The sequence below is a fragment of the Balaenoptera physalus genome (assembly GCF_965194825.1).
Source record: "Balaenoptera physalus genome assembly, chromosome: 16".
Lineage (NCBI taxonomy): Eukaryota > Metazoa > Chordata > Mammalia > Artiodactyla > Balaenopteridae > Balaenoptera > Balaenoptera physalus.
In genome coordinates this window covers 13,718,475-13,743,770 of record NC_138898.1, presented here as the reverse complement: position 1 = coordinate 13,743,770, position 25,296 = coordinate 13,718,475, and the positions used below count along the sequence as shown (strand labels likewise).

Sequence of the window (25,296 nt, the reverse complement as noted above, 5' to 3'; positions counted from 1 at the left end):
CAGCTCACCCCAACGACACACTTCTCTGCAGAACATCAGTTTGGAAAATACAGACCCATGGGGACAACTAGGGTGACTTTCTCTCCCCACCCCAATCCCAGCCTCAAGAACCATGGTTTAGAGAGACCATGGAGTTAACCCTGGGAAGGATTTCCAAACCTCTTAAAATAGACCCAACATGATTTGTAAGTAACATACTCCTTTAACACGACTCGGGTCATCATCTGCATGACTTTGGCATGTCTCTCCTCTCTGATGAGCTTCTTTTCACGCTGCATCCTGCTGTTTTCGAGGGCTAATAAACCCAGTAAATCGGGACGCTACCTCTGGCACATGACCTTTCAGCCAAAGAGGTTTATCCCACCTGGATTATTCCCATTCTGCCCTAACTTAATTTTCAGTAAGAAAATTATTTTAAAACTTCATCCAAAGTTTCATCCAATAAGCCACCTGGAGAAAGCTGTCCTGGGTCACCAAAGGCATAGAGTTCAGAAAACAAAAAAAGGAAAGGAAATCCAACTTACACAAGGCTCACAAAACCAGTTATCTCGTTTTTGGCAAGCAGCTAGATAACACTCTGGACAAACTTCGATTTCATTCATCTGTAAAGCAAAAATGTGTTAGAATGTGTCATTCCCAGGGGCCTTATATCTGCAGGCCCTCAAGAAATGCATGATAATACTGGCAGGTAAGATTAGCTTACCTAAGTCCCACAGTAGGGAACACCCTGGACATCAGTCCAACTATTTCTCACCAGCCCCGACTCGCCCACCTAGCCCCAGTCGCCATCCTCTCTCGCTGGACCATGTCTCCCAGCTTCCCAAGCTTGGTCCATTCCCCACACAGAGCAGCCAATGCCACCTTCTACAAACACAGATCCCATCTGGTCCCTCTCCTTAGACCAGTGGTTCTCTACTGGGACAGTTTAACCCTTCCAGGGACACTTGGCATAACTGAAGATATTTCTGGTCATCGGTCATCACAACTGGGGGTGGACAGTTGAGACTGGAGTCTATGATGGTACAAGGACAGTTCCTTCAACAAAGATGTCTCTGGCCTCAAATGTCAGTAGTGCCGAGGTTGAGAAACTAACAATGAAATCTAAACACCTGGTCAGGGCTTCCCTGGTGGCGCAGTGGTTGCGAATCCACCTGCCAATGCAGGGGACATGGGTTCAAGCCCTAGTCCAGGAGGATCCCACATGCCGCAGAGCAACTAAGCTTGTGCTCCACAACTGCTGAGCCTGCGCTCTAGAGCCCACAAGCCACAACTACTGAGCCCGCGTGCCACAACTACTGAAGCTCGCACGCCTAGAGCCCGTGCTCCGCACCAAGGGAAGCCACGGCAATGAGAAGCCCACGCACCACAACGAAGAGTAGCCCCCACTCGCCACAACTGGAGAAAGCCCACGCGCAGCAACGAAGACCCAACGCAGTCAAAAATAAATAAATAAATAAATTTAGATAAATAAATAAACACCTGGTCAGTTCCTTCAAGGCCATGCATGGTCTGGCCTCAGTCTACCTGTCTGAGCTCCCCAATCCCTTCCCTCGACTCTGGCCTCTGCTTGCCATGCTCAATTCTATACATCTCTAATCACACCATCCACAGCAATTAATTAATACCACGTTACTCTATTTTATTTTCACGGATAACTGAAAATTCTGTAACTGACCGTCCTCTCTCTTGAGAAAGTGCATTCCCCCAGAGAAACGTCATGACTTAGAACTAAGGGCCCTGGAAGCTCCCTTCTTGGATCTAAATTCAGACTCCACTACATCCTAGCTCTAGAACTTTTGGAAAAGTTGCTTATACTGTCTAAGCGTCCATTTCCTCACCTCATAGAATGGGGATGAAAGCAGTACCTACCAAACAGAATTATTATAAAAATTAGATGAGATAAATGTAAAGCATTTCAAGTGACAAGGTGCCAGACACATAGCAGGTGCTCAATTAATGATTATTAATAATTTTATAGTAATTACTAATTATAATGGACTGACCGACTGAGGGCAATGAATAAATGAGTGAATGAATGAATGAGTGAGTGGTGGACCATATTTCTTCCTTCTACCCACTCTCCTTCTGGGCTATTCCAAAGGTACTGGGTAGAACAAAGCGGCAACATCAAGTCCAGGACAGCCCCAGCATTGGGGCCCACAAAGCAGCACTATGTTGCCAACAGGTAGGTTCAGAATGCCAGACAAACAGCATCTGGGTTCAATAAATTCTACATTATGACAACCCACCAATTAAAAGTCTAGGCTTCAGCACCCAGATCAAGGGAAACGAATCCTCAAGGCGGAAACAACTGAACAACTCGCCCAGAGACAACTCCAAGTCGCCAACGACCATATCAAAAAACAGTCCATCACCACTTGGATCAAAGAAATCAAAATCACAATCACAGTGAGATGCCACTGTTTTTTACTGATCACACTGGGACAAAAACATATATACACAAACAGTTTTCAAATTGGAACTTCCAACATTGCAAACGACACAGAAAAACTACCACATTTGTTCACTCCAGGTCATTGTATAAGTAACGCTGTAGCATTTCCAGAAAACAATCAAGAGATATCTACCCAAAGCCATGTTGATAGCCTCAGACCTAGTAGTTGCATTTCTAACAATTATACTAAGGAAATAAATCATCAGAACAGCCACGATAAATTCTATTCTTCCTCTGTGTTTAATTACCTAGGAAAACGCTCAGAGTGAAAAATGTAGATTATAAAACTCTCTCTATACAAATATATAGACATGGACATAGCCTAAGATATCCAAATGTTTTCTTTACAAATGAACGGAGGGATAGATGAGAGTGCAGACAGGCTGAAGGCCATTACATCTCAGTTTTTTTGTGCTCACAACAGGGATCTAACAAAGAAAGCTCCCCTGTACCACTTCTGCCATCAGTCTGTCCTGTAACCACTAGAGCCTCAGGGCACCCAGCCCAGGAGCTGCATTTCATCCACACCATCAAAACTACGGGGTATTTTTCCAGGACACCTGGGCCACTCTCAGAGAAACGCAGGACCTTTCCTGCAAATAATGTCAAAACCCAAATACCTTCTGCAAGAAGACTGAAAGGGACCTGAGGGGATGCCACAGATTGTGGGGCAAAGAAATCATAAACTCTATTTGACCCAGAAAACTCAGGATGTGCAGTGCTGGACCATGACTCAAGGCTGAAAAATCCCATCTCTCTTAGATCTAAGATTAGGGTGCTGATTTATAACATATTATGGCATATCTGTTGCTTTTACTTTCCTTGAAGAGAGGGGGGCTATCTGTGCCTCAACAAATTCCAAAATTACTAGAGCTACCCACTGGGAGATTCCGCAAATGGAAACTTCAATCACCCCAAGCCTTCATTCTAGGTACACTTAAAAGGGGACAGTAGGAAACACATACCTCATGCTCGCAGATTTTGATGACTACTTTTGCTATTTGCGTCAATTTGTGATTTCCTGAGGGAATAAGAAAATAGGATTAATTCAAATGGAAACACAGAAATACCCAGCCTTGGGATTATACTTCCACTTATACCATTTTAACTTGCTTCCTTCCAGGATTAACCTTTTAAAGGTTAAAAACCATACATTTCTGGCTTCTAACATCAGTTCAGATTAGGTGACTTTTCCCATGAACCAATCTTTGGTGCTTAGATGTCACCCTCTCTGAAACATAACAATTTGTGTTGGTTTCCGACAGCTCATGAATTAATATTTGAAAGATGCTTTTATATTCTCAAGGCTCAAATTAGTGAAAAGGAGCCTTCCTCTGCCCATTGTCGCAGACCCCAACCCAAGAATAGTACAGGAGAAAGAAGACATTTAATTGAGTAACTCTAGTGTTCCTGGTGCTTTGAAATACATTTTCTTGTTAACTCTTCAAAAAGCCTTATTAGGAAGCAGGCATGAATGTTCTCATTTCACCAAAGAGTAAACCAAGGCTCAGGAGTCATCACTTATATGAGATCACTTAGCTAACGAGTTGAGGATATGGCCCCAGGTCTAACTCTTAACCCTGAACCTTTACACTAAACCAGAGAACAAGATGGCCAAAAAGCCGTGTTTTCTTCGAACATTATGACAATTTTTAGAAATTGTAAATTTGGTGGCAAAAAGATTTCATGCGCACACACACAAATACCTAGATTTCTGGCTTGTCTTGAAAACTCAGAAGATCTAAGAACTCGGTATCCAATAAACCACTGGAGTGTCCAGGGGAGACACCCCTCCAGACCAGGTAGGAGTTCCCTGTTCTCCGCAGTCACTCGCTCTCCCCACAGCCAGTGGTCATCCTGGCTTATGCTATTTTTCTGCTACCTGAGCTCATTCACTTGTTTATATGATCTTACTGCCCTTTCTATATATTTGAGTTTATAACCTTTACACAAATTCTCCATGTCTAGGGTAGCTCTCTTTCTCTCCTCCCTGCACCCCAACCCTGCTACTGAGTTAATAATGCAAAACATGTACTTTAAGCAGATAGCCATCCATTCATATATCTTTCCTCAAACATCAGCTAACAACAGTCTACGCTAGGCCCAAGGGTATACAGGAAACAAGTTTGGCATCTGCCCTTAAAGAGCTTACATCCTGGTGAGCAACTCAAATAAAAAAAAGCACCATCCAGAAAGTGTGATAAAATGCTGCCATGAGGAAGTACAGTTACTGTGAGAGCCCTTAACAAGAGTACATAGTACGGTCTGGGTCACGAAGGAAGGCTCCTCAGAGGACTGAAAGGCTGAGACTGAAGGATAAGGAAAACTCATCAAAGCAAAGAGGGGAAGAGTGTTCCAGCAGGGGACAAGAAGAATAGAACAGGGCAGGACCCTGAAAGATCTACTTGGCCAGAAGGTAGACAGAGGATTGTGGGAGAGGGTAGGACAATGGGAAAGGTGCCCATCGAGGAGATTTTAATAGGAGCTCTCCTCCATTCTGTCCAGAAGGCTTAACCCACAAAAATGCAAATGACAAAACTTTAACCAGAATATAAAGAACTCCTAAAACTCAATAATAAAAAACAACCCAATTTTTGAAATGAGCAAAAGATGTGAATAGATGTTTCACCAACAAATGATATACAAATGACTAATAAGCACATGAAAAGATACTCAATACCATTAGTCATTAGAGACAGGCAAAACCACCATGACATAATATTTCATGCCTTCAAGAATAGGTAAAATTAAAAAGAGACAATACTAAGTGTTGACAATGATGTGGAGCAACAAAGATCCTCATATACACTGCTAGAATGTAAAATAATACAACCAATTTGCAAAACAGTTTGGTAAAATTTCTTATAAATTTAAATATAAACCTACTCAATGATCTAGCAATACCAGTCTTGGGTATTTATCCAAGAGAAATGAAAGCATGTGTCCACACAAAGACTTGTATAAGAATGTTCACACTGGCTTTATTCATAACAGCCAAAAACTGAGAACAATCCAAATATCCATCAACATCAACATCAACAAAGGGAATGGATGAATAAATTGTATGTTGATACAATATTGTTACCAGACTTCCCTGGTGGCGCAGTGGTTAAGAATATGCCTGCCAATGCAGGGGACATGGGTTTGAGCCCTGGTCCAGGAAGATCCCACATGCCGCAGAGCAACTAAGCCCCTGCGCCACAACTACTGAGCCTGCGCTCTACAGACCGCGAGCCACAACTACTGAGCCCGCGTGCCACAACTACTGAAGGCCGCGCGCCTAGAGTCTGTGCTCCACAACCAGAGAAGCCACTGCAATGAGAAGCCCACGCACCGCAACAAAGAGTAGCCCCGGCTCGCCACAACTAGAGGAAGCCCGCGCGCAGCAACGAAGACCCAACGCAGCCAAAAATAAATAAATAAAATAATTTATAAAAACTATGTATTGATACCACTCAGTGATAAAAAGAAACAAACCACTGACAGACACAACATGAAAGAATCCCCAGGGCTTCCTTGGTGGCGCAGTGGTTAAGAATCCGCCTGCCAATGCAGGGGACACGGGTTCGAGCCCTGGTCCGGGAAATTCCCACATGACGCAGAGCAACGAAGCCCGTGCGTCACAACTACTGAGCCTGCAAGCCCCAACTACAGAAGCCCGTGTGCCTAGAGCCCGTGCTCCGCAACAAGAGAAGCCACCACAATGAGAAGCCCGCGCACCGCAACGAGGAGTAGCCCCCGCTCTCCACAACTAGAGAAAGCCCGCGCGCAGCAACGAAGACCCACCGCAGCCAAAAATAAATAAATAAAATAAAAAAATAAATTAAAAAAAAAAAAGAATCCCCAAAATATTACACTGTGTCAACGTAGCCTGGCATAAAAGAGGGCACTCTGACTCCACTGGTATGAAATTCTAGAATATGTAAAACTAATCTCTAGTTACAGAAAACAGAATAGTTCCTTTTCAGGAGGGTGGATTGACTGGAGAGGGGCAACTGGGAATATAATGGGGTGATAGAAATGTTCTAGGATCTTATTTGGGGTTGTAGTTACAGAGGTGGTTACACATTTGTCAAATTCATGGAATGTACCTGTAAAATCTGTGCTTTTTATTTTATGTAATTATTCCTCCATTAAAATAAGGTTTTTTTAAAAGGACAGGTAAAAGCATCATATAGTCACAAGGCCCTGTGGACATCAGCTCATACCTTAAAATGCATGTACTCACTGCCCCCTGTTCACACACGTCAGCAATCTATACACCAGTATTCTCAGCTATTGGCCCTGATGCATGAAAAAAGAGCCTGATTTTTTATGAAGGGCAGGAGAACGGGCAACACACACAGCAATACTCTCATTCTTAAGAGTCATCTAATCCACTCACCCCCATTATAAATGATGCAGTTGTGCAAAATCCATTTTGCATCAGCCAGGAAGGCTTCTGTGCAGCCATACATTTTCTTTTTAGCGTTCTGGGAAGAAAAGCCACGGAAAATAATCACCAGTGAGTCTCCATACGCCACAACCAGTAACACCTGCGTCCCCACATAATTTTCTTAGCAGTCATTTGCCAAATTAATTAATGCTTCTACTCATTTCCCAAGATGCTATTATAGTTGAGATCTATAACTCTACAAAAATGCATTCACTGAATTCACCACACTGACTTGAATTTTCTCATCTTAGAGCACTGTCATCTATCAAGCAGCTTCTTCCACCAAACCAGGATATTTTATATATTTACATATTTATTATTAATTGTACAGCCTCACGTAAGCCTCACAATTGAAAACTCAAGGAAGCAGTCACTATCCCCATTTTACCGACAGGGAAACTAAGGTATGGTAATGTTAAAGGAACTAATCAAAGTTCCAAAGCTGATAATTTAGGAAGCTAGGATTCCAACCTTGTCTTTTTGGAATTCCTTCTTTTGTTTAATACCGTAAGGGTGTGTGCAATTTTCCAAAGCAGGCTGGATTTACTGTTTTGGGGATCATCAATGCGTACAATATAAAGTAATGTTTTCTCCTCATCCATGCTTTTCTTTAACCATATTTTGGTGCCAGCAATTTGAAAATCAGCACCAGGATGACATACACAATCTAAAATGTTACATGTGTAATTTTTCAGCATGGAATTTTAGTTTGAACCTTTAAAAACACTTTCAGGCATTAAAGAAATACCCTTATCAGTGAAATAAGTCAAGATCTAAGAAGCCACTTATTCACTGCTAACATGAAGGTCTCCCAGACACTTAATTTTCTCTTCTTCCTTCCTGCTGCTCTTATTAGTACCTCCAAAAGAAAGGGAAGGGTAAGGCTCAAATCAACCAAATCACTAATTCTTAGAAGCTGTGACTTTTCTCAGATAAAAAGCTAGAATCACCAGCAGAAGTATAATACTATTTGGAGCTAAGCAGTGGATTTCAACACCCACTGCAATCCTTGGGAAAATGTTACAGAAGAAGTTAGGGGAATGAGAGTTCTTCCATCCAAATAAAAATGGCACAGAACCATCTAACTCGAGATGGGGCACGGGAAGCGAGGGAGGATCTTTAATCATCTTGACAATTGGCTTTCTGATGGAAGCCAACCTTTTCCAATGTACAAAGGTCCATGGGATGGAAGATGTATTCGGCATAGTCGGGATGCTGTTCCAACGGAACGGGCTTCTGGAATGCATCTGTCTATAAAAGAAAAGATGCATATACACAAACCCATCACTGCTACGGAAGACCAAGCATTAATACCAGCAATGTACTTTAAAACCGAGACAACTTTCCAGAAAATACAGTTCTAAAACTTTCTACAAAATAGGCCCTTGAGAAGCTCCAAACTGGTTCACCTTCAAATTCTGCCTGGTTATCAATCATCATGGGTCCAGCTGTGTTCCAGTTTTGTCATTTGTTTTGTTTTCAGTACATACTCAAGTAACAGGTCCAGGCCTCTTCAATTAAGATGGACAAGAACACGCTATCAGTTACTTGAGACCTGAATTCTGAAGGAGGCTTATCTACACACTGAAAATGCCCATAATCAAAACTGACTGGGGGTGAAATTTGGCTACACCTAGAGATGACACACCAAATAAAGTTCCCCTGAAGCGCCAACAGATATCTTACACATGGGCGGAAATTTTAGTGAGGTTTTGCTCCTCCTTTGAGAAGCCAAATTACTTTCAAAGCAGAGACTGTGTGGGGACTTCCCTGGCAGTCCAGTGGTTAAGACTCTGTGCTTCCAATGCAGGGGGCGCGCGTTCGATCCTTGGTCAGGGAACTAAGATCCCACAGGCCACGTGTCACAGCAAAAAAAAAAAAAAAAAAACCCAGAAACAAAACAAAGCAGGGACTGTGTAAAGGTTTTGTATCTTGATCCACTTTCTTATGGAGTAAGAATCAGTTCAAAATGCAAGGCCTGGTTTGTTGATGGGTACTATTTACTTACCAATAAAAAAAAAATCTAAAAGATTTCATTAAACACCAAATTAAGCTCAAGCAAGGCATCTGAACGGATTACCATTTGCAGTCATCCAAGCTCTCTCTCATCCAGAATCAGTTTGGTCATTTTAAGTTAAAAGGATGCTTCCACAAAAATCAGCAACTTTCTGTTCTGATTTTGTAAACAAACAATTTACATAAGAAATTAACACCTTCTTTGATTTTTCTTTTTGGTTTATAATTCCACAGTGTTGACAAATCTACATGAATCAATTCTTCTTGTCAAAGTTTGTTTTTTTGCAAAACTTAGGCTATATACTTTTGCTTCCATTGACAGATTTTGTGAAAGAGACAGGTTCTCAATTTAGCAACCCCCAACTGGCATGCTCTGAATTTTTTTCATTGTGATATCAAATTTCAGAATATAATCTCAAAACTAAAGGTTCTACTTTTTTTAAAGAAATTAAACCACAATGGCTACTAAAAGCACTCAGAATCTACATTTCATACATTTATTTGACTTAGAAAGCAAACTCTGAAGAGTTTCACAAAGGGTCACCACTAGCCCATATGGTGCCTTTGTGTAAATCAGAAAAGAACCCTACCCAAGAACCCAAGTGTCGACAGGAAAAATGTCATAACATGTTGATTATCTTGTCATAACATATTATTTTTAAAAACAAGGTATTTTACTGCCGTCTTTCTGAAACCTGTCACAAAAAACTACAAAACCACCATCACAACTACGGTGATATGACTGGGACTTCTGGGAGGGAAACCACGGAGAAGTACACCGCTTGCCAGCTGAACACGGCAGGCCTGCTTTCACATACAGATTGTCCTTAAAGGGCAAAGGCTGTACATCAAATCCCGTTTCAAAATTCTCACCCTTTACAGGAATCTCACTGGTTGAGTTTTACCTGAAGGTTCCACCATTAGGCCTTGATTACAAAGAAACTGGGTTGTACTCAGCTCTCTCATTGAAATGGAATTCTACTAACTCCTCCTTACCCGATGCGGTCTGAGGTTTCACTTCGCAACCACTCAGAATTTTAAATCCCCACCAGCTTTCTAATGTATGTCATTTCCTGATTAAACTCCTTGGTCTCACAAAGTGCTCACTTTTGAGAATTAACTTAATGCCGTTGTGCAATTTAATTTACAGGTATCTGAATCTGGGCACGCAAGACCCAAAGAGTAATAAGCACAGGTGTCTGAAAAGCTAAGGCAACTACAAGGAACAAAAATGGTAACAGAACAAAGGTCACTATTCTCATTCACACTTATAACAAGAGGAAGTGTCATCTTACCCCTGGCTGTTTCATTTTCTGAATGGCAAACTTGAGCAGGTAGGATAACTGTTCAATGGTGAGCATTGTCATGGCTTTACTCTGAGTCTCGATGCATTCTGCTACTGTAATCTTCTACAAATCAAAATCACACAAATATCCAGTTAGAAAAAAAAAAAATGACGATCCCATGTACTCATTTCCCTTTCCTCCTAATTTTCCAGTAAGTTGACACGTAAAAAATGATTCCCATCTAAATGAGACCAGCTGTTTCGCTTGACGAGCACTCCAATCTACTTGACCTGGGTGCTGGATCAGTGGATAAAAATTAAGACGCACACTGATCCATCGATTACCTCATTAAGAACTGTTTTTAGCTCATGTAGACAATATAATCCGAAAAAAGGGTGGGGTAGGCAAGGACCTGAAAAATCATCATTGCTATAACCTTGGGTTTTCAAGAATAGGACATGAAAGGCCACTGATGGTTTCAGGGTAATCTCTTCACACAATGAATCAGCCACTATCCTTGATCCTCTTAAGGTTCTGGGCTGTCTTTCAGGAAACTGACAAGGCATTAATTCAATGACATCACGGTTGGAAAGGGACAGTCTTCCCTGTAGAAAGAATCCAAGGGATGGTAGTGAACTAATAATAAAAATGACTTCATTCTCCGTCACCACTGATGTGAACCCACTCAGGACATTCCGGCAAATTACCCACGGAGCAGTCTAGCTGTCTATCTCTGTGGGAAATAAATGTCACTTTGAAAGAGAAATTCCCGTCAAAGACATGTCTGACTCCAGATTCTGCTACGTAAATCTGGTACTTGATCTAAGAGCTTCGGAATCCTTAGGTAGCAGCAACAACAGAAATAGTAAATTCAGATGCTATCAGGAAACACTCTTGAACCATCTGTGTAGGGAGAGCTGAGAAAAGTTTTCTCCAATTAATTTGGATTTCATTTCCATTTTTCAGATCTCCGGATCCTCCAAAAGGAACTTCCAGGCGTGTCTGGTTGGTTGTTGAGAAAAAGGGCAACATAAGAGGCGCTCATAAGCTGAAATCAGTCCGTGATGCACGGATCTCACTGCTTAGCTACCAGGGCCAGAAATAGCTGGTCTTCCCAGTTGACCACCTCACCAATTCACCACTGGAAGAAATTCAGGACTCTAAATCTTAGACATAGAACACCTGTCTGTCTGAATTCCAGTTCATTTCCAGGTAACTATCCACACTCAATACTTGGGTCACCCGCTCAACTGTCATTCACCTCTTCTCCCCCAGCCCTGGCCACATCCTCCTGGTTGGCAATGGCCGGTTCCCACAATACAGACTGAAAGTACCAAACAAACATTTTTGAGCCTTTCCTGTGTGGGGACTGGTGGTCCAATCCTGACCAATGAGGCCAACGGCGTGTCAGCTGGAGGCTGATGGGCAAAGTCTTTTTTTTTTTTTTTTTAATTAGCACCTTTAATTATTATTTTATTTTTTTTTTTATTTTTTATTTTTTGGCTGTGTTGGGTCTTCGTTTCTGTGCGAGGGCTTCCTCTAGTTGCGGCAAGCGGGGGCCACTCTTCATTGCGGTGCGCAGGCTTCTCACTATCGCGGCCTCTCTTGTTGCAGAGCACAGGCTCCAGATGCGCAGGCTCAGTAGTTGTGGCTCACGGGCCCAGTTGCTCCGCGGCATGTGGGATCTTCCCGGACCAGGGCTCGAACCCGTGTCCCCTGCATTAGCAGGCAGATTCTCAACCACTGCGCCACCAGGGAAGCCCCAAGTCTTCTGCTTGATAAAAACGGGCAAAGTCTTCTGCTTGATAAAAACGGATTGAGAAGAGACACTCCTCTCAGAGGGATTGTTATCTAGTCACACATGATAAAACCCAGCAGCCACCTTACGGCCATGAGGGACACACTGCCTCATCAATGAAATGCAAAGAGTCTGGCTCTGAACAAACGCTGGCCTAGCCCTGCCTCTGGGTTCTTTCTACACACGATAATAAATCTCTCTGGTTTCAGCTGCCTTTCATCAAGATCTATTATTTACAGCAAAAGCATCCTATCTGAGCCACTATCTTCTCTGCAAAATTATTAAACAATTGGGAAGGGAAGGTCAAGACAAAAGAAAATAAATGAAGGTTCCAGTTCCCACATTAAATGCAGGATGAGGTCAGGCTCTGAACAGGAGGGCATTGCTGAGCAATCTGTCTGTCTATAGGAACCCAAAGAAAACCAGTGACCACCTTTTGCAATTTTAGGGGCAGAACACCATTAAAATGTCATCATCATACTGACCTGGCCTCTACTTTCTTTCCACAGATTTCTTTTGCTCCATCCACTACACAAAAGCAGTACTACTGACACTGTCCTAAAGCTTGCTTTTTTCTCCACTATCGACAGCTGGGAGAGCTTTCCAATTCCTACACAGAAAGCATCCTCGGGTTTGAGATCTAATGCCAATATACCTTTGAATCCAGGTGACATTCCACATTAAAGGATTTTGTAGATGACATTATTTGGGTTTTTTTAAATAAATCTATCTATCTATTTATTTATTTATGGCTGTGTTGGGTCTTCGTTGCTGCGCGCGGGCTTTCTCTAATTGCGGTTAGTGGGGGCTACTCTTCGTGTGGTGCGCGGGCTTCTCATTGCGGTAGCTTCTCTTGTTGTGGAGCACGGACTCTAGGCGTGCAGGCTTCAGTAGTTGTGGCTCGCGAGCTCTAGAGCGCAGGCTCAGTAGCTGTGGCGCACAGGCTTAGCTGCTCCGCGGCATGTGGGATCTTCCTGGACCAGGGCTCGAATGCGCGTCCCCTGCATTGGCAGGCGGATTCTTAACCACTGCGCCACCAGGGAAGCTCTGTTTTTGTTTTTAATTTGTTTTTGTTTTTGTTCTCTAGATGACATTCTTATTTTCAGCATTTTGAAAAAGCATCATAGTTGGAAGTTGCTGAGACTAGAAGACACCTCAGAAAAGTGGAAACCATGATAACTGTTTTCATGAAGAGCATTCAGGCTTTGCTACAAATGAAATATGCACGTTCCCTTCACTATGCCGTGTGCTTCTCCCTTGGGTTCTGTACCTGCAGCCCCCTCAGCCTGGAAGGCCATCTCCCATGGCCCCACGGCTCACTCCTTCCCTTCTTCAAGTCCTTCCTAAATCTTAAGAGGACTTCCTGGACCTCGTCATTTAAAATGGAAACACTCTGCACCCCCCTCACTCCCTATTCCTCACTTTCAATTCATTTTCTCTAGAACATTCTTCTTCTAACACACGGTATACAACTTTATTGTGGTTTTTGTCCTTTTCTCCTGAAAAGAATGGGATTCAGGCCTCTTTTTGTTCACTGTTGAACCCCTAGTACCTCATAGGCACGGGAGAAACAGTTGCCGCGTGAATAAAAGCATCAGATGGCAACCACGTGGGACATACAACCAACACTGGTCTTCCCAGCTTGGCTATTGCCGATAATTCAATGATGCAGCAGGAGACAACATCCAAGAAGGAAGAAAACAGCTTGGGATCTTTTCAAAACATACAAAGTGTCAGAAGTTTATAACTTCTGGAATGTTCATTACAGGAGAATCAGAGAAGGCTGCAGATCTCAAAGTGATCCAAAGACCCATGAAGAATCAAAATCAATATTCAGTGCAGGGGACCTTCCTGGCGGTCCAGTGGTTAAGACTCCACACTCCCATTGCCGGGGGCGCGGGTTCAATCCCTGCTAGGGGAACTAAGATCCCACAGGCCACGCAGTGCGGCCAAAAAAAAAAAAATCAGTGCAATTGTCTTTCCAAGAGCTGAAGTGCTAAGGCCGTTGCCTATGTTGGTCCAAAAAAGGGGGTGACCAGGATAGAGCAGATGGAAGGCAAGAAACTTCTCTTTTCTTTGTGTTTAGATTATTTGAAAATTTTGAAATAAAAGGAAGAAAAGAAAGGAGAGGAAACGAGGCAGACAATGCATTCATTCAGCAGGAACTAACCTCACATTCAGGACAAAACCAGTCCCCCTCTGGTTCCGATGTCAGTCTCAGACACTTAGCGTGATAAACCCGGGGACAGAGCTCACAGCAAAGGACTTGGCCTTCCCGGTGACAAACCCAGCAGTAGAAATCATTTCGTCCATCCTGCGGTACAACATCAACAGGGTCTGTGGTGAGTGGCTGCTTCATATAGTAAAACGGACCATGTCTTAGTTCTGACTGAAATGTAGGCAAGAAAGACAGGTTTGGTTTCAAAACAAATGTGCATTCTCAAAAGGAATTTGAACAAATACATCAATAACAACAGAAGAAAATTAGAGCATTTCACACATTCATTAAAAAGCTATCTTGGGTTACTCTACTTAATACAGAGTTTACGGGTCATTAGATACTAAGATTTATTTTTCTTTCTTGTATTTTAAGAGGCCATGGATTGAAAAGCTGGTGTCTAAGAGTTAACAGGCAGCCCTAGCAGGACAGCACAATGGTTATAACCCAGGCACACCTGGGTTCAAATTTAGCTCTACCAGCTGCATGACCCAGGGCAAGTCTCTTAACCCCTCAGCTTCAATTTTCTCATCTGTAAAATGGAGATGATAATAACTAACATCACTGAATTGTGGCTGGAATTAAATGGGATTGTATAATGTATGCATTTAACACAGCACCGCCATTACAAATATTGCTAATACGGTTAAAAGTCCAACATATGGAAGTCTACATGTACAAAGCCAAGAAAAGTATGGCAATTTGCCCTGGGAGTCTTTCAACAACAGGCTTTTGGAGAATAGATCCATTGGAAATGAGTCACCAAAAATGATCATTCATTTTTTTAAGTCTACCCCCAATGCATAAAGTACTTAATAGCCAACAAGAGGCTTTCCTAAAACCATGATTCTCCAACATGGTTAAGTCCTGGTGTTCGCAGAGAAGCCACATCTCCTACTGAGAACGAACGAAGAATGGCAGAAAGATGAGACCGGGGTGGGGGGGGGGGTGCCAATTCATGGCCAAAATAGCAAGAGAAATGGTCCCCTAGTGAGACATTATAGAATCCAGCAGAGCCACCCCCCCAACTCGCACAACCTCTCGGAAGAAACTCGTTAGGAAAACGCCTACTGGAAACCAATACGAAATCCTGTGTAGGAAGTATGAGAAAGTCTGGCGGTAAGTGTCAAAATGACCTGGTAACTGGCTGTGTGACCTTGAGAAAGCTACTCAACCCACTTTAGCCTTGATTCCATGGACAACAGCTTAGCCACAACCACAGGGCCTACCTCTGAATAAACCTCCTTGTATGACAAGCTTTTTCCTGTCTTTCAGTAAAACATTACAGTTTCCTCCATAAAGATCTCATATATTGGTTAGGGGCTGCATAATTCTTGTTGCTGCTGTGAATAGGACCTTTTCCAATTATAGTTTCTAAATAAGTTATCGTTGGTATATAGAAGCGCTGTTAGATTTTTAATACTGACCTCATATATAAACAGTTCTGGTAGTTTATTGATTAAAAATCTTACCATCTCTAAGTAACATTAGTTTTGCCTGTCCGTGTCTAATATTTTTACATCACTTTTCTGTTTTCCTTATTTTACTGACTAGGACCCCCAGGATAACAGGGAAGAGTGACCAAGATTGCAGGCACCCGTCTCGCTCCTGGTTTTTATTATGAAGTTTTAATGTTCTCAAAATGCCTGCTACTTCCACCTTCCTTGATAAAGAGCCTCACAGATGCTTATTTAGCAGATCTTTGTGAACCAATCCTTCTAAGCCTCCCGACTCTCATTTCTACTAAGAAAACAGCTACGACTTATAAGGGCAATTGCACAATTCTTGAGCCTGGTTACTGCCCTGTTTCAGTTCAACATTTAAAATAGAGCGCTCTCCTTAGTTTCCAGAGAATTAACATCATCGTTACGCTATTCCTTCCACGTTACGTTTTTCAACATACTGTCACACACACCATCTTCATTTTGTCCTCACCATCACCCAGAGAGGTACTCAGGGGAGATACCACTTAGTCTTACTAGACAGATGAGAAAACTAGGTTAAAAAGACTTATCTGACCCCCAAGCCCAGAGCAAGGACTCCCACCCAGGTCTCCGAGCACTTTCTCTCGTCCCTGTGCCCCACAAAAGATGATGCTGGATGCAGAAGAGATTCTGATGATTAAGTGACCCCTCACAGAACATTCTCTGAAATCCAAAATAACTTCTGCTTAAACAAACTTATGGTTACCAGGGGGTAAGGGGCGGAGGGCGATAAACTGGGAGATTGGGATTGACATATACACACTACTACTATATATAAAATAGATAACTAATAAGGACCTACCGTACAGCACAGGGAACTCTCTACTCAATACTCCATAATGGCCTATATGGGAAAAGAATCTAAAAAAGAGCGGATGTATGTATATGCAGAACTGATTCACTTTGCTGTACACCTGAAACTAACAAAACGTTGTAAATCAACTATGCTCCAAAAAAACTTTTTTAAAAATAATAATAACTTCTGCTTAATGCAAAAAGCTGGAGAGGAAAAAAAAAATCTGAAAATTCGGAAGACAGCTAGAAACAGAATAGAGGGGACATAAAAAGATAACAGCATCTAGAGCAAGGAGTTCTCAATTCATATGACATCTTGGGCCAGAAAATTCTTTGTTGCAGGGAGCCGTCCTGTGCACTGTAGGACGTGTAGCATCATCCTTGGCTAGATGCCGGTGGCAGCCCCCCTACCCCCCATGCACAAAATTATGACAACCAAAAATGTCTCCAGACGTTGCCCAATGTCCCTGGGCGGGGGCAAAACTGCCTTCAGTTGACAGCCATCCATGTAGAGGATCTGCTATCTGCCTAGGAAAATGGTTGTTTGAGTTTCTATGGAGGAGAATGTTAAGGGGGGCGAGGGGGAGGGGGAGGAACGCCCATTGAAAGATAAACTGTACATAGCAAGCAAGCAGAACTATTTCTAACCTGAGTGGGGTCTTCCAGGATGCTTTGTGGCTTTTGCAAGATAGCTGTAAGCTGTATTTCAGGGCCCAACTTCCTTTCAGTAAGTTAATAATAGGATAGGAAGAGTCATTAAGACCTAAATGAAACTAGAAGAATCGAATATGACAGCTCAGCTCCCTAGCCGGCAACCTAAGTCTTTTCCATCTAATAGAAGGCGGGGCATTGCCACTTGAGAAGCTTCCCCCGCCCCCTGTCCCTGCCCCCTACCCTCACCTGGCCAGGGGTGGGCGTTCCCGGGAGGACCATGAGGAGGGAGGGCCAGGTTGTCCCTTACTCTTTTCAGGAGTTTCATCCTTTCCCGAACAGCAGCTGTTGCTGAGAACTAGCTGCCTGGTAATCGCCTTGTCAATCAGATACCTGCCTTCTCTACTGCTTGTGTTTCCAGCTCCGTAAAAATAATCTGATAACAAATACGGAACATTTAAAAAAGGAAAAGGCAAATCCTTTCAGGTAGAATGAGTTTATGATTTTTCTCCCTCACATGCACAAGGTGCGTTCCCAGCCTGCTAGTAAGGCAAGCAGGTTACAACCCGAGTTGCTATGAGATTAACTGCAGGCTGTGAGCACACATGTTCACATTCCCTGCTTCTTCCACAGGCCGGCTTAACGAGAAATAGACAGGCTTGTTCGTTCACTTCTGGAACACCTCAGTCTACACCAGGAGCCAGCAATCTTTCCCTATAAAAGGATTCTATAAAGATAGTAAGTAAACAGTTGAAGCTTTGCAGGTCGTGTGGTCTCTACTGCAATGACTCAACTCTTGTCAAAGGAGAGCAGAACCGACTGCAGATGAGATGTCACTGAGTGGACGTGGCTTTGTTCCAGTAAACTTTATTTACAGAAACAGGCTCTGGGCCGCACCTGGTCTGCGAACACCAGAGGATGAGTGCTGGGGCTGTGTGTGAGCACTGGGTACATGTCTGGGGCGCCAGGGGCTGGGGGGAGAGGACCACAGACTCAAATTCCTTCTGGGGCCACACAGGGAACACAGATGAATGAAAACAGTCCTAGTGCTGGCCTGCATTCTCCTGCACTTGATAAAAGCACAAGGACTGCAAAATAAAGACTGCTTAGCCCTGGAGTGTGAGGATGGTGCTGGCACTCAGCCTCAGTGCTGGCGAGACGGCGGGAGGGGCAGAGCACGAGCCCGGCTTCAGGGCTCTCAGCTCCAAGTGATCAAGGCCCCCAGGCAGACACACACACTAGGGCTGCCTGGCCTCAGGGAAAAGCAGGCAATCCTGCTGTCTGTCCCCTGACCTGTCTCAGCTGTTAATACACTGCCCCCACCCAACAAGGAACTCCTGTGAAATGTCCCAGTTTTTAAGACAATGCATGGGCCCAGCAAAATAAGTCCTGGCCCACCTCTTTATACTACGTATACCCCTGCACTCAGAGGAGGCAAGAGGGGCCCTGTCATTTCTGTGCCATACTCAATCAAAGGTACACCTAAGGCCATTTTGCACAAATCTGTTAGCAGATTATTGTTCGATCCTTTAATGAGAAAGAAAAGAAGAGAAGTAAAGAAAAGAGGGAAAGAGGGAGGGAGGGAGGGGAGGGGAAGGGAAGGGAGGGGAGGGGAAGGGAAGGGAGGGGAGGGGAGGGGAGGGGAAGGGAGGGGAGGGGAGGGGAGGGGAAGGGAGGGGAGGGGAGGGGAGGAGAAGGGAGGGGAGGGGAGGGGAGGGGAGGGGAGGGGAGGGGGAACCTCCCAAAAGGACTCAAACTCAAAATGTCCCAAGAACTACAGATTAGATTGGTATTTTACAGTAAAGGGCCAATGTCACTTGGGACAAGGTATTTCTTGCCACATCTACCGTAGGACATTTAGCAACCTGACCCTCCTCCACACAATGCCAGAAGCACCCTTCCAGGCTTTGGGATGTCCCCCACAGGCAGTCCCAAGAAAAAAGCACCTATATGTTTTCAAACCTTTCCTAAGAGGTAAAATCACTAGACAAAAAGGCTGTAAAAAATTAATTATAGGACTTCCCTGGTGGCGCAGTGGTTAAGAATCCGCCTGCCAATGCAGGGGACACAGGTTCAAGCCCTGGTCCGGGAAGATTCCATGTGCTGTGGAGCAACTAAGCCTGTGCACCACAACTACTGAGCCCACATGCCACAACTACTGAAGCCCGCGTGCCTAGAGCAACAGGAGAAGCCACCGCAATGAGAAGCCTGCGCACCACAACTTAGAGTAGCCCCCGCTCGCTGCAGCTAGAGAAAGCCCGCGCGTAGCAACAAAGACCCAACACAGCCAAAAATAAATAAATAATTTTTTTAAAAAATTAATTATAAACCTCAGAATACTCTTTCCCCTAAAAATAAAGTGTGTTCTAAACCTCTTCTTAAAATTCCCCTAAAAGTAATGAATTCCCAATATATGAAAAATGGGTGAAACCTTAAATCAACGGACAAAGGATTCATCTCCAAAATATATAAACAGCTCATGCAGCTCAATATCAAAAAAACAAACAACCCAATCCAAAAATGGGCAGAAGATCTAAATAGACATTTCTCCAAAGAAGACATACAGATGGCCAGGAAGCACATGAAAAGCTGCTCAACATCACTAATTATTAGAGAAATGCAAATCCAAACTACAATGAGATATCACCTCACACCAGTTAGAATGGGCATCATCAGAAAATCTACAAACAACAAATGCTGGAGAGGGTGTGGAGAAAAGGGAACCCTCTTGTACTGTTGGTGGGAATGTAAATTGATACAGCCACTATAGAGAACAGTATGGAGGTTCCTTAAAAATCTAAAAATAGAATTACCATATGATCCAGCAATCCCACTACCGGGCATATACCCAGAGAAAACCATAATTCAAAAAGACACATGCACCCCAATGTTCATGGCAGCTCTATTTATAATAGCCAGGTCATGCAAGCAACCTAAATGCCCATCGACAGACGAATGGATAAAGAAGATGTGGTACATATATATACAATGGAATATTACTCAGCCATAAAAAGGAACGAAATTGGGTCATTTGTAGAGACATGGATGGATCTAGAGACTGTCACACAGAGTGAAGTTAAGTCAGAAAGAGAAAAACAAATGTTGTATATTAACGCATATATGTGGAACCTAGAAAAATGGTACAGATGAATGAGTTTGCAGGGCAGAAATAGAGACACAGATGTAGAGAACAAACATATGGACACCAAGGGGGGAAAGGCGGCAGGGGGTGGGGGTGGAGGTGTGATGAATTGGGCGATTGGGATTGACATGTATACACTGATGTGTATAAAATGCATGACTAATAAGAACCTGCTGTATTAAAAAAAAAAAAAAATTATTCAAGTCATCCAATGATATGGAATGACCCAGTTGATTGTATGACTAATTTGACCAATAACAGAGTGATGTGAGTTTTAAAAAAAACAAAAACAAAAAAAAACCCGTATCTCCAGTTCATAATAAAACATCTCTACCAAAAATGGAAAAATACGGGTGGGGGGGCTGTTATTATGCTAGAATGGCTTTCTTTTTAGAACACTAGAACAACCTCAGAGTAAAGAAATACAAGAAGGGGGTGGAGACTCTTGATGTATACCAAAAATCAAAAGAACCTGAACGCCTAAGACCAGAGGCAGAAGGAATGAGCAAAGCTGGCAGGGTATGCCACATAAGGGAGGGGTGGGGAGTGCGGAAAACTAGAGCACACAGGCCCCGTGTCTATAGAGCAGGCTCTACTCAGCTCCTGCTATTGCTGGATTTTTCTGAGTTTTTATAGGAACCCAGAAATACAAGTTGTTATTTGAAATCTCATGATCTTCAAATGTTGGTAACTAGCAGAAATTATGTTGGTAAAACCCGGCATATGCAGACGTACATTTTGCTTTTAATTCCATAATTTTTTTCAATTCTATAATCTAAAAGAGGAAAGAAAAGGGAAGAGAAGAAAAGAAAAACATGCCCAGAAGAATTTTTTTTAAAGATTTCAGTTCCTCTTAGGAAAACAGACTGTGCTTGAGGGAGGGTGCCCCCTTCTATGCAAACACTACAAGCTGGAATGAATTATGGGGTCAAGGGTCAGGAATTTCTTTTCTTTACAGTTAAAGGCTATTTCTCTTTTGCCAACTCCTGGCCATTCAGCCCCAGGGAGTTTTAGATGTGAAAAACAAAAACCTACAATCAACCTTAGAATGTTTCTAGTCCAAACCCTACTTTACAAGGTAACTGAAGCTCAGAAATGGGAAAGCAACTGACAAGGTCCCACAGTGAGTTTCCCAGATGCAGCGGGACAGGAAAGAATCAGGTCTCCAGGTCTGGAGCCCTTCCCTCCAGAGCCATGGCTCCGTTAACTCTTCTATCAGTACTGCAGATAGGAGAATCATCTTCAGAAGCATAACCGTGCCCTGTGTCCGGTCACCCCTGCTCTGTTCCACATCCACGGTGCATTCTGTATTCATGAGCTCCCGCCCTGTGTCCAACGCTGGGGCGAAAGCAGCCACTGGACACTGACCACTTTCTGAGGCTCCTACCAGAGGGGGACAGAGATTTACAAACACACCATTGTGGTCACGTGGCTTAAGTGCTATACAAGTGGTATGAACACGTGGATGAGGAAGGGAGAGAAGAAAATGTGTGAACTGCCTAACAGTTGATTAGTTTCTAGAGAGAGAGACGTGAGCCAATTCTTTGTTTTTCTTAATGTCTTCTATCTTTTTCTTTTTTTTTTTTTTTATGTGAGCCAATTCTTAAAAGGACAGGAGGAAGTCACAAAGCACGAGTGCATGTGTGCACACACACAGAGGAGCCACTAGGAGACTGTCTCTGTCCAAGGGGGACAACATCTGCTTCATGACTTACAGGAACTGGTAAGAGAGGGTTTGCCGTAAATTAAGGTTTGAGGATTATTTATAGCCTTCATGTTTCTTTCTTAGTCTTCAAGCTCGACAGCTATGGGATGGCTCCCGGGTGACAGGGGTGGGTGGTCACCGGCTTCAAGCCAGCCAGGCAGATGTAAGCTTCTTACTCACTGTGAGGCCTTGGGGAGGTGACTTAACCTCTCTGAACCTCTGTGTTTTCATCAGTAAAATGGACACAACTGCAGCCCTTCCTCACAGCATCATTATAAACATTAACGCAGAAAAAGGCTTACAACAGGATGGGCACACTGTAAGTTCTGCTTTTAGTATTATTCTCACCAACACTATTATTATACATGTTTTTTCAAATTGCAATTCCTCCCAGAAAGTTTACTTAGAACTCACCAGTTTTTCCTCCTATAATAGGATTCCCAATTCATTAAATCTGGGCTATTCAACGCAGAAGCTACAAACCAGAGGTGGCCACTTAAATTTATTAAAAATTCAGTTCCTCAGGCACATCCGCCACTTTTGTAAATGCTCAGTGGCCACACATGGCTTGTGACTATCCCGCTGTACAGTGCAGGCCTAGAACATTTCCACAGCTGTCGTTTAATTATTTCACGGATAGTCTGGGTGATTATTCCTCTTAATGTAGACTCCGGCTTAACTTCTTTTTTTGTTTTTTTTTATTTATTTTATTTTTGGCTGCGTTGGGTCTTCGTTGCTGTGCACAGGCTTTCACTAGTTGTGGCGAGTGGGGGCTGCTCCTCGTTGCAGTGCGCGGGCTTCTCATTGCAGTGGTTTCTCTCGCTGCAGAGCACAGGCTCTAGGCGCGTGGGCTTCAGCAGTTGTGGCATGTGGGCTCAGTAGTTTGGCACGTGGGCTCAGTAGTTGTGGCTCACGGGCTCAGTAGTTGTGGCTCACGGGCTTAGTTTCTCTGCGGCTTGTGGGATCTTCCCAGACCAGGGCTCGAACCCGTGTCCCCTGCATCGGCAGGCGGATTCTCAACCACGGCACCACCTGGCTTAACTTTAATTATTATTATTTATGTCACTTAGCTCAATTCCTCTTCACAACAGCCCTGCAAGTTTGGTAGCACTAAGATCATTATTCCCATTTCAGTAAATGAGAAGACAAGGCACAAAGAGGTTAACTTGCCCACAGCCTCAAGGCAGCAGCAGAGCTGGCACTTCACTATGTAATTCTGAGACAGAAAATAGATTCACGCACAGAAATGTCCCCCTCTCACAGTCCTGGTCATTTAACCATTGCTAGGTTTCTTCCCATGAAAGCAACAATCTTGTTTTATTCAACCTCAAATCCCCAGGGCCCACTTCGGCATCCATAATCTGCACAAATCGATGAATACATCCCAATGAATCCCCGCTGAAAAGGTATCAGACCTGCTGGGCATCCTGTTTCCTCCAACGCTAGGAGACTTGACCTCATAGTACACTAAAACACCTCTCATTTTTTTAAGTCAGAAGAGTAGCTAGCCTGCAGCAGAGAATTTTAGAGCTAGAAGGTTCCTAAGACAAGATCCAAGATGGCACAGATTTTTGCATCTAGTTGACTGGTCCTGGCTGCTGAGGGAGGGTGGAGTCTGCCAGAGATTGTGCACTCTGCGAAGGGTGCATAGTGACCAAGTACCCAAGTCGCAGTGGGTAGTAGGGCAGCTGTCTCTCACCACAGACCTAAACCCATTCTTTTACAGATGAGAAAATTGAGACCAGAAGGGAGCATGCCTCAGCCACACAACCACCTCCAGGCAGAGCTCGGCACTGTCCTACGGGCACAGCCTAGAAGGGCAACACCCTCAGGCCACATGGGCAAACAGTCCTAACATGTGGAAAACGAAATCCAAGGAAAATCCCCAAATCCTAGAGCACGGTATCTTATCTGGGTCACTGCCCTTGTCCCCCAAAGAGATCTGAAAAACCCACTGGAAATTTCTGCACAGGCCCACTTTGAGCTGCCCTTCTTGTCCTATGCAAATGACAGCCGGAGCAAGGCAGCTTGCTAAATGCCAAGCACACCGGCAGTTAGAAAAACGACAGCCTCTGTCCCCCCGGGTGTGGACGCCATTCCCAGTGGCCTTTTACCTGCTCTTTATTGTTATTGTTCAGTAAGCCGGGTTTCTTTTTCTTTTTAATGGGGCTTGTTGATGTGTCCTGTGGCGAGTGGCCATTGGAGGAATGCGGAGGGCTGGGGAACTTTCTTTTCTGGGCTGTTCTCTCTGTGGAGCCAGGATCTGAAAGAGACACACAGGACCACATATTTTAAAGCAATCGGGGAGGACTAGGCCCCGCGGGAAGGGGGTGTTAGGGACACAACCCATTTTGTCCCCAAACCTAATGCCATTTTAGTGACCTTCCTCCTAGAATATACTTCCCCCCCACCCCCCATCTTCATTGCCTGTCTCAGAGGTCAGTGGGTCTTTCTTTAGCCGACGTAACATTTCTGTAAATTTTAATTCGCTGCCAAAATATAAAAATTAAGAAACTTCAAATAATACCCTAGATTTGGGGCTTCTATTTAAAAAAAAAAAAAAAAAATCAGGGCCTGCAGGGCCTTATGGGACCAGATAGAGCTGAATACCAGCCAGCCACTTTTTAGATGGGAAAATGCCCCCCATTTTGTCACAGTCCCCACCCTTCCCTACTGTGTCCCTGTTGACGAGTCCATGACCCAGCTGCCGTGAGCTGTCACACACCCATGCCTGATGGCAAAAGCAGGAAACCATAAAAAACATACCAAGAAAAGAAGGCCACACACTTCAAGAAAATGAAGGCAAACATACTTCGTGGTGGAAAACAACATTTATTCATGTTTAACAGGTTAAAAAAAGTATAACTGCATAAAAAAAATATACCCCACCCACCAGAGTCCCCGCGGCCCAGTCACCAGTAGGCATCATGTTTGCGACTCTCCTCCAAAGAGATCAACGCAAACTACATTCTCACCCGATTCTCATCTGAAAAATGCCAACCCCACCCTTGTCCATCAATCCATTCCTTTCTAGCTTTATTCTCCCAGCATCTCATTAAAACACATACACTTCCACCACCATCCAATCTTCACCTGCGAAGATTTGAATCCATTCCATGCCAGATGGCTGCCCTGTTGGCTTAGGGAGGATACAATGGAATGCCCAGGGGCACCTTCTGTCCTTGAGGAATGAAAGCTACAGGCACCAAAAGAGGAGAAAGCTATGCCGAGAGCACAGGTGATGAGACGGGATGCGGAGTCCGGAAAGATGACTATCCGCAAGGATGGTCTGATGACCTTCCCTGTCCAGG

At 43.7% G+C, this 25,296-nt stretch overlaps 1 protein-coding gene across 30 annotated transcripts in view; it reads right to left on the bottom strand.

Annotated features, from left to right (window-relative positions):
• ZMYND8 (zinc finger MYND-type containing 8) overlaps window positions 1–25,296 on the bottom strand; it is a 129,088-nt gene that overhangs the window by 66,203 nt on the left and 37,589 nt on the right. For 22 of the 30 annotated variants that reach the window (XM_082431387.1, XM_082431383.1, XM_082431384.1 and 19 more), the window contains 7 exons: window positions 24,100–24,248; window positions 14,161–14,379; window positions 10,202–10,315; window positions 8,049–8,141; window positions 6,840–6,927; window positions 3,421–3,476; window positions 525–602 (listed from right to left, as the gene is read on the bottom strand). In XM_082431387.1, the coding sequence (XP_082287513.1) occupies window positions 525–602; window positions 3,421–3,476; window positions 6,840–6,927; window positions 8,049–8,141; window positions 10,202–10,315; window positions 14,161–14,379; window positions 24,100–24,248 (797 nt within the window). The remainder of the gene's footprint in view (window positions 1–524; window positions 603–3,420; window positions 3,477–6,839; window positions 6,928–8,048; window positions 8,142–10,201; window positions 10,316–14,160; window positions 14,380–24,099; window positions 24,249–25,296) is intronic. The other 8 variants (XM_082431376.1, XM_082431381.1, XM_082431362.1 and 5 more) reach the window with 2 other exon arrangements.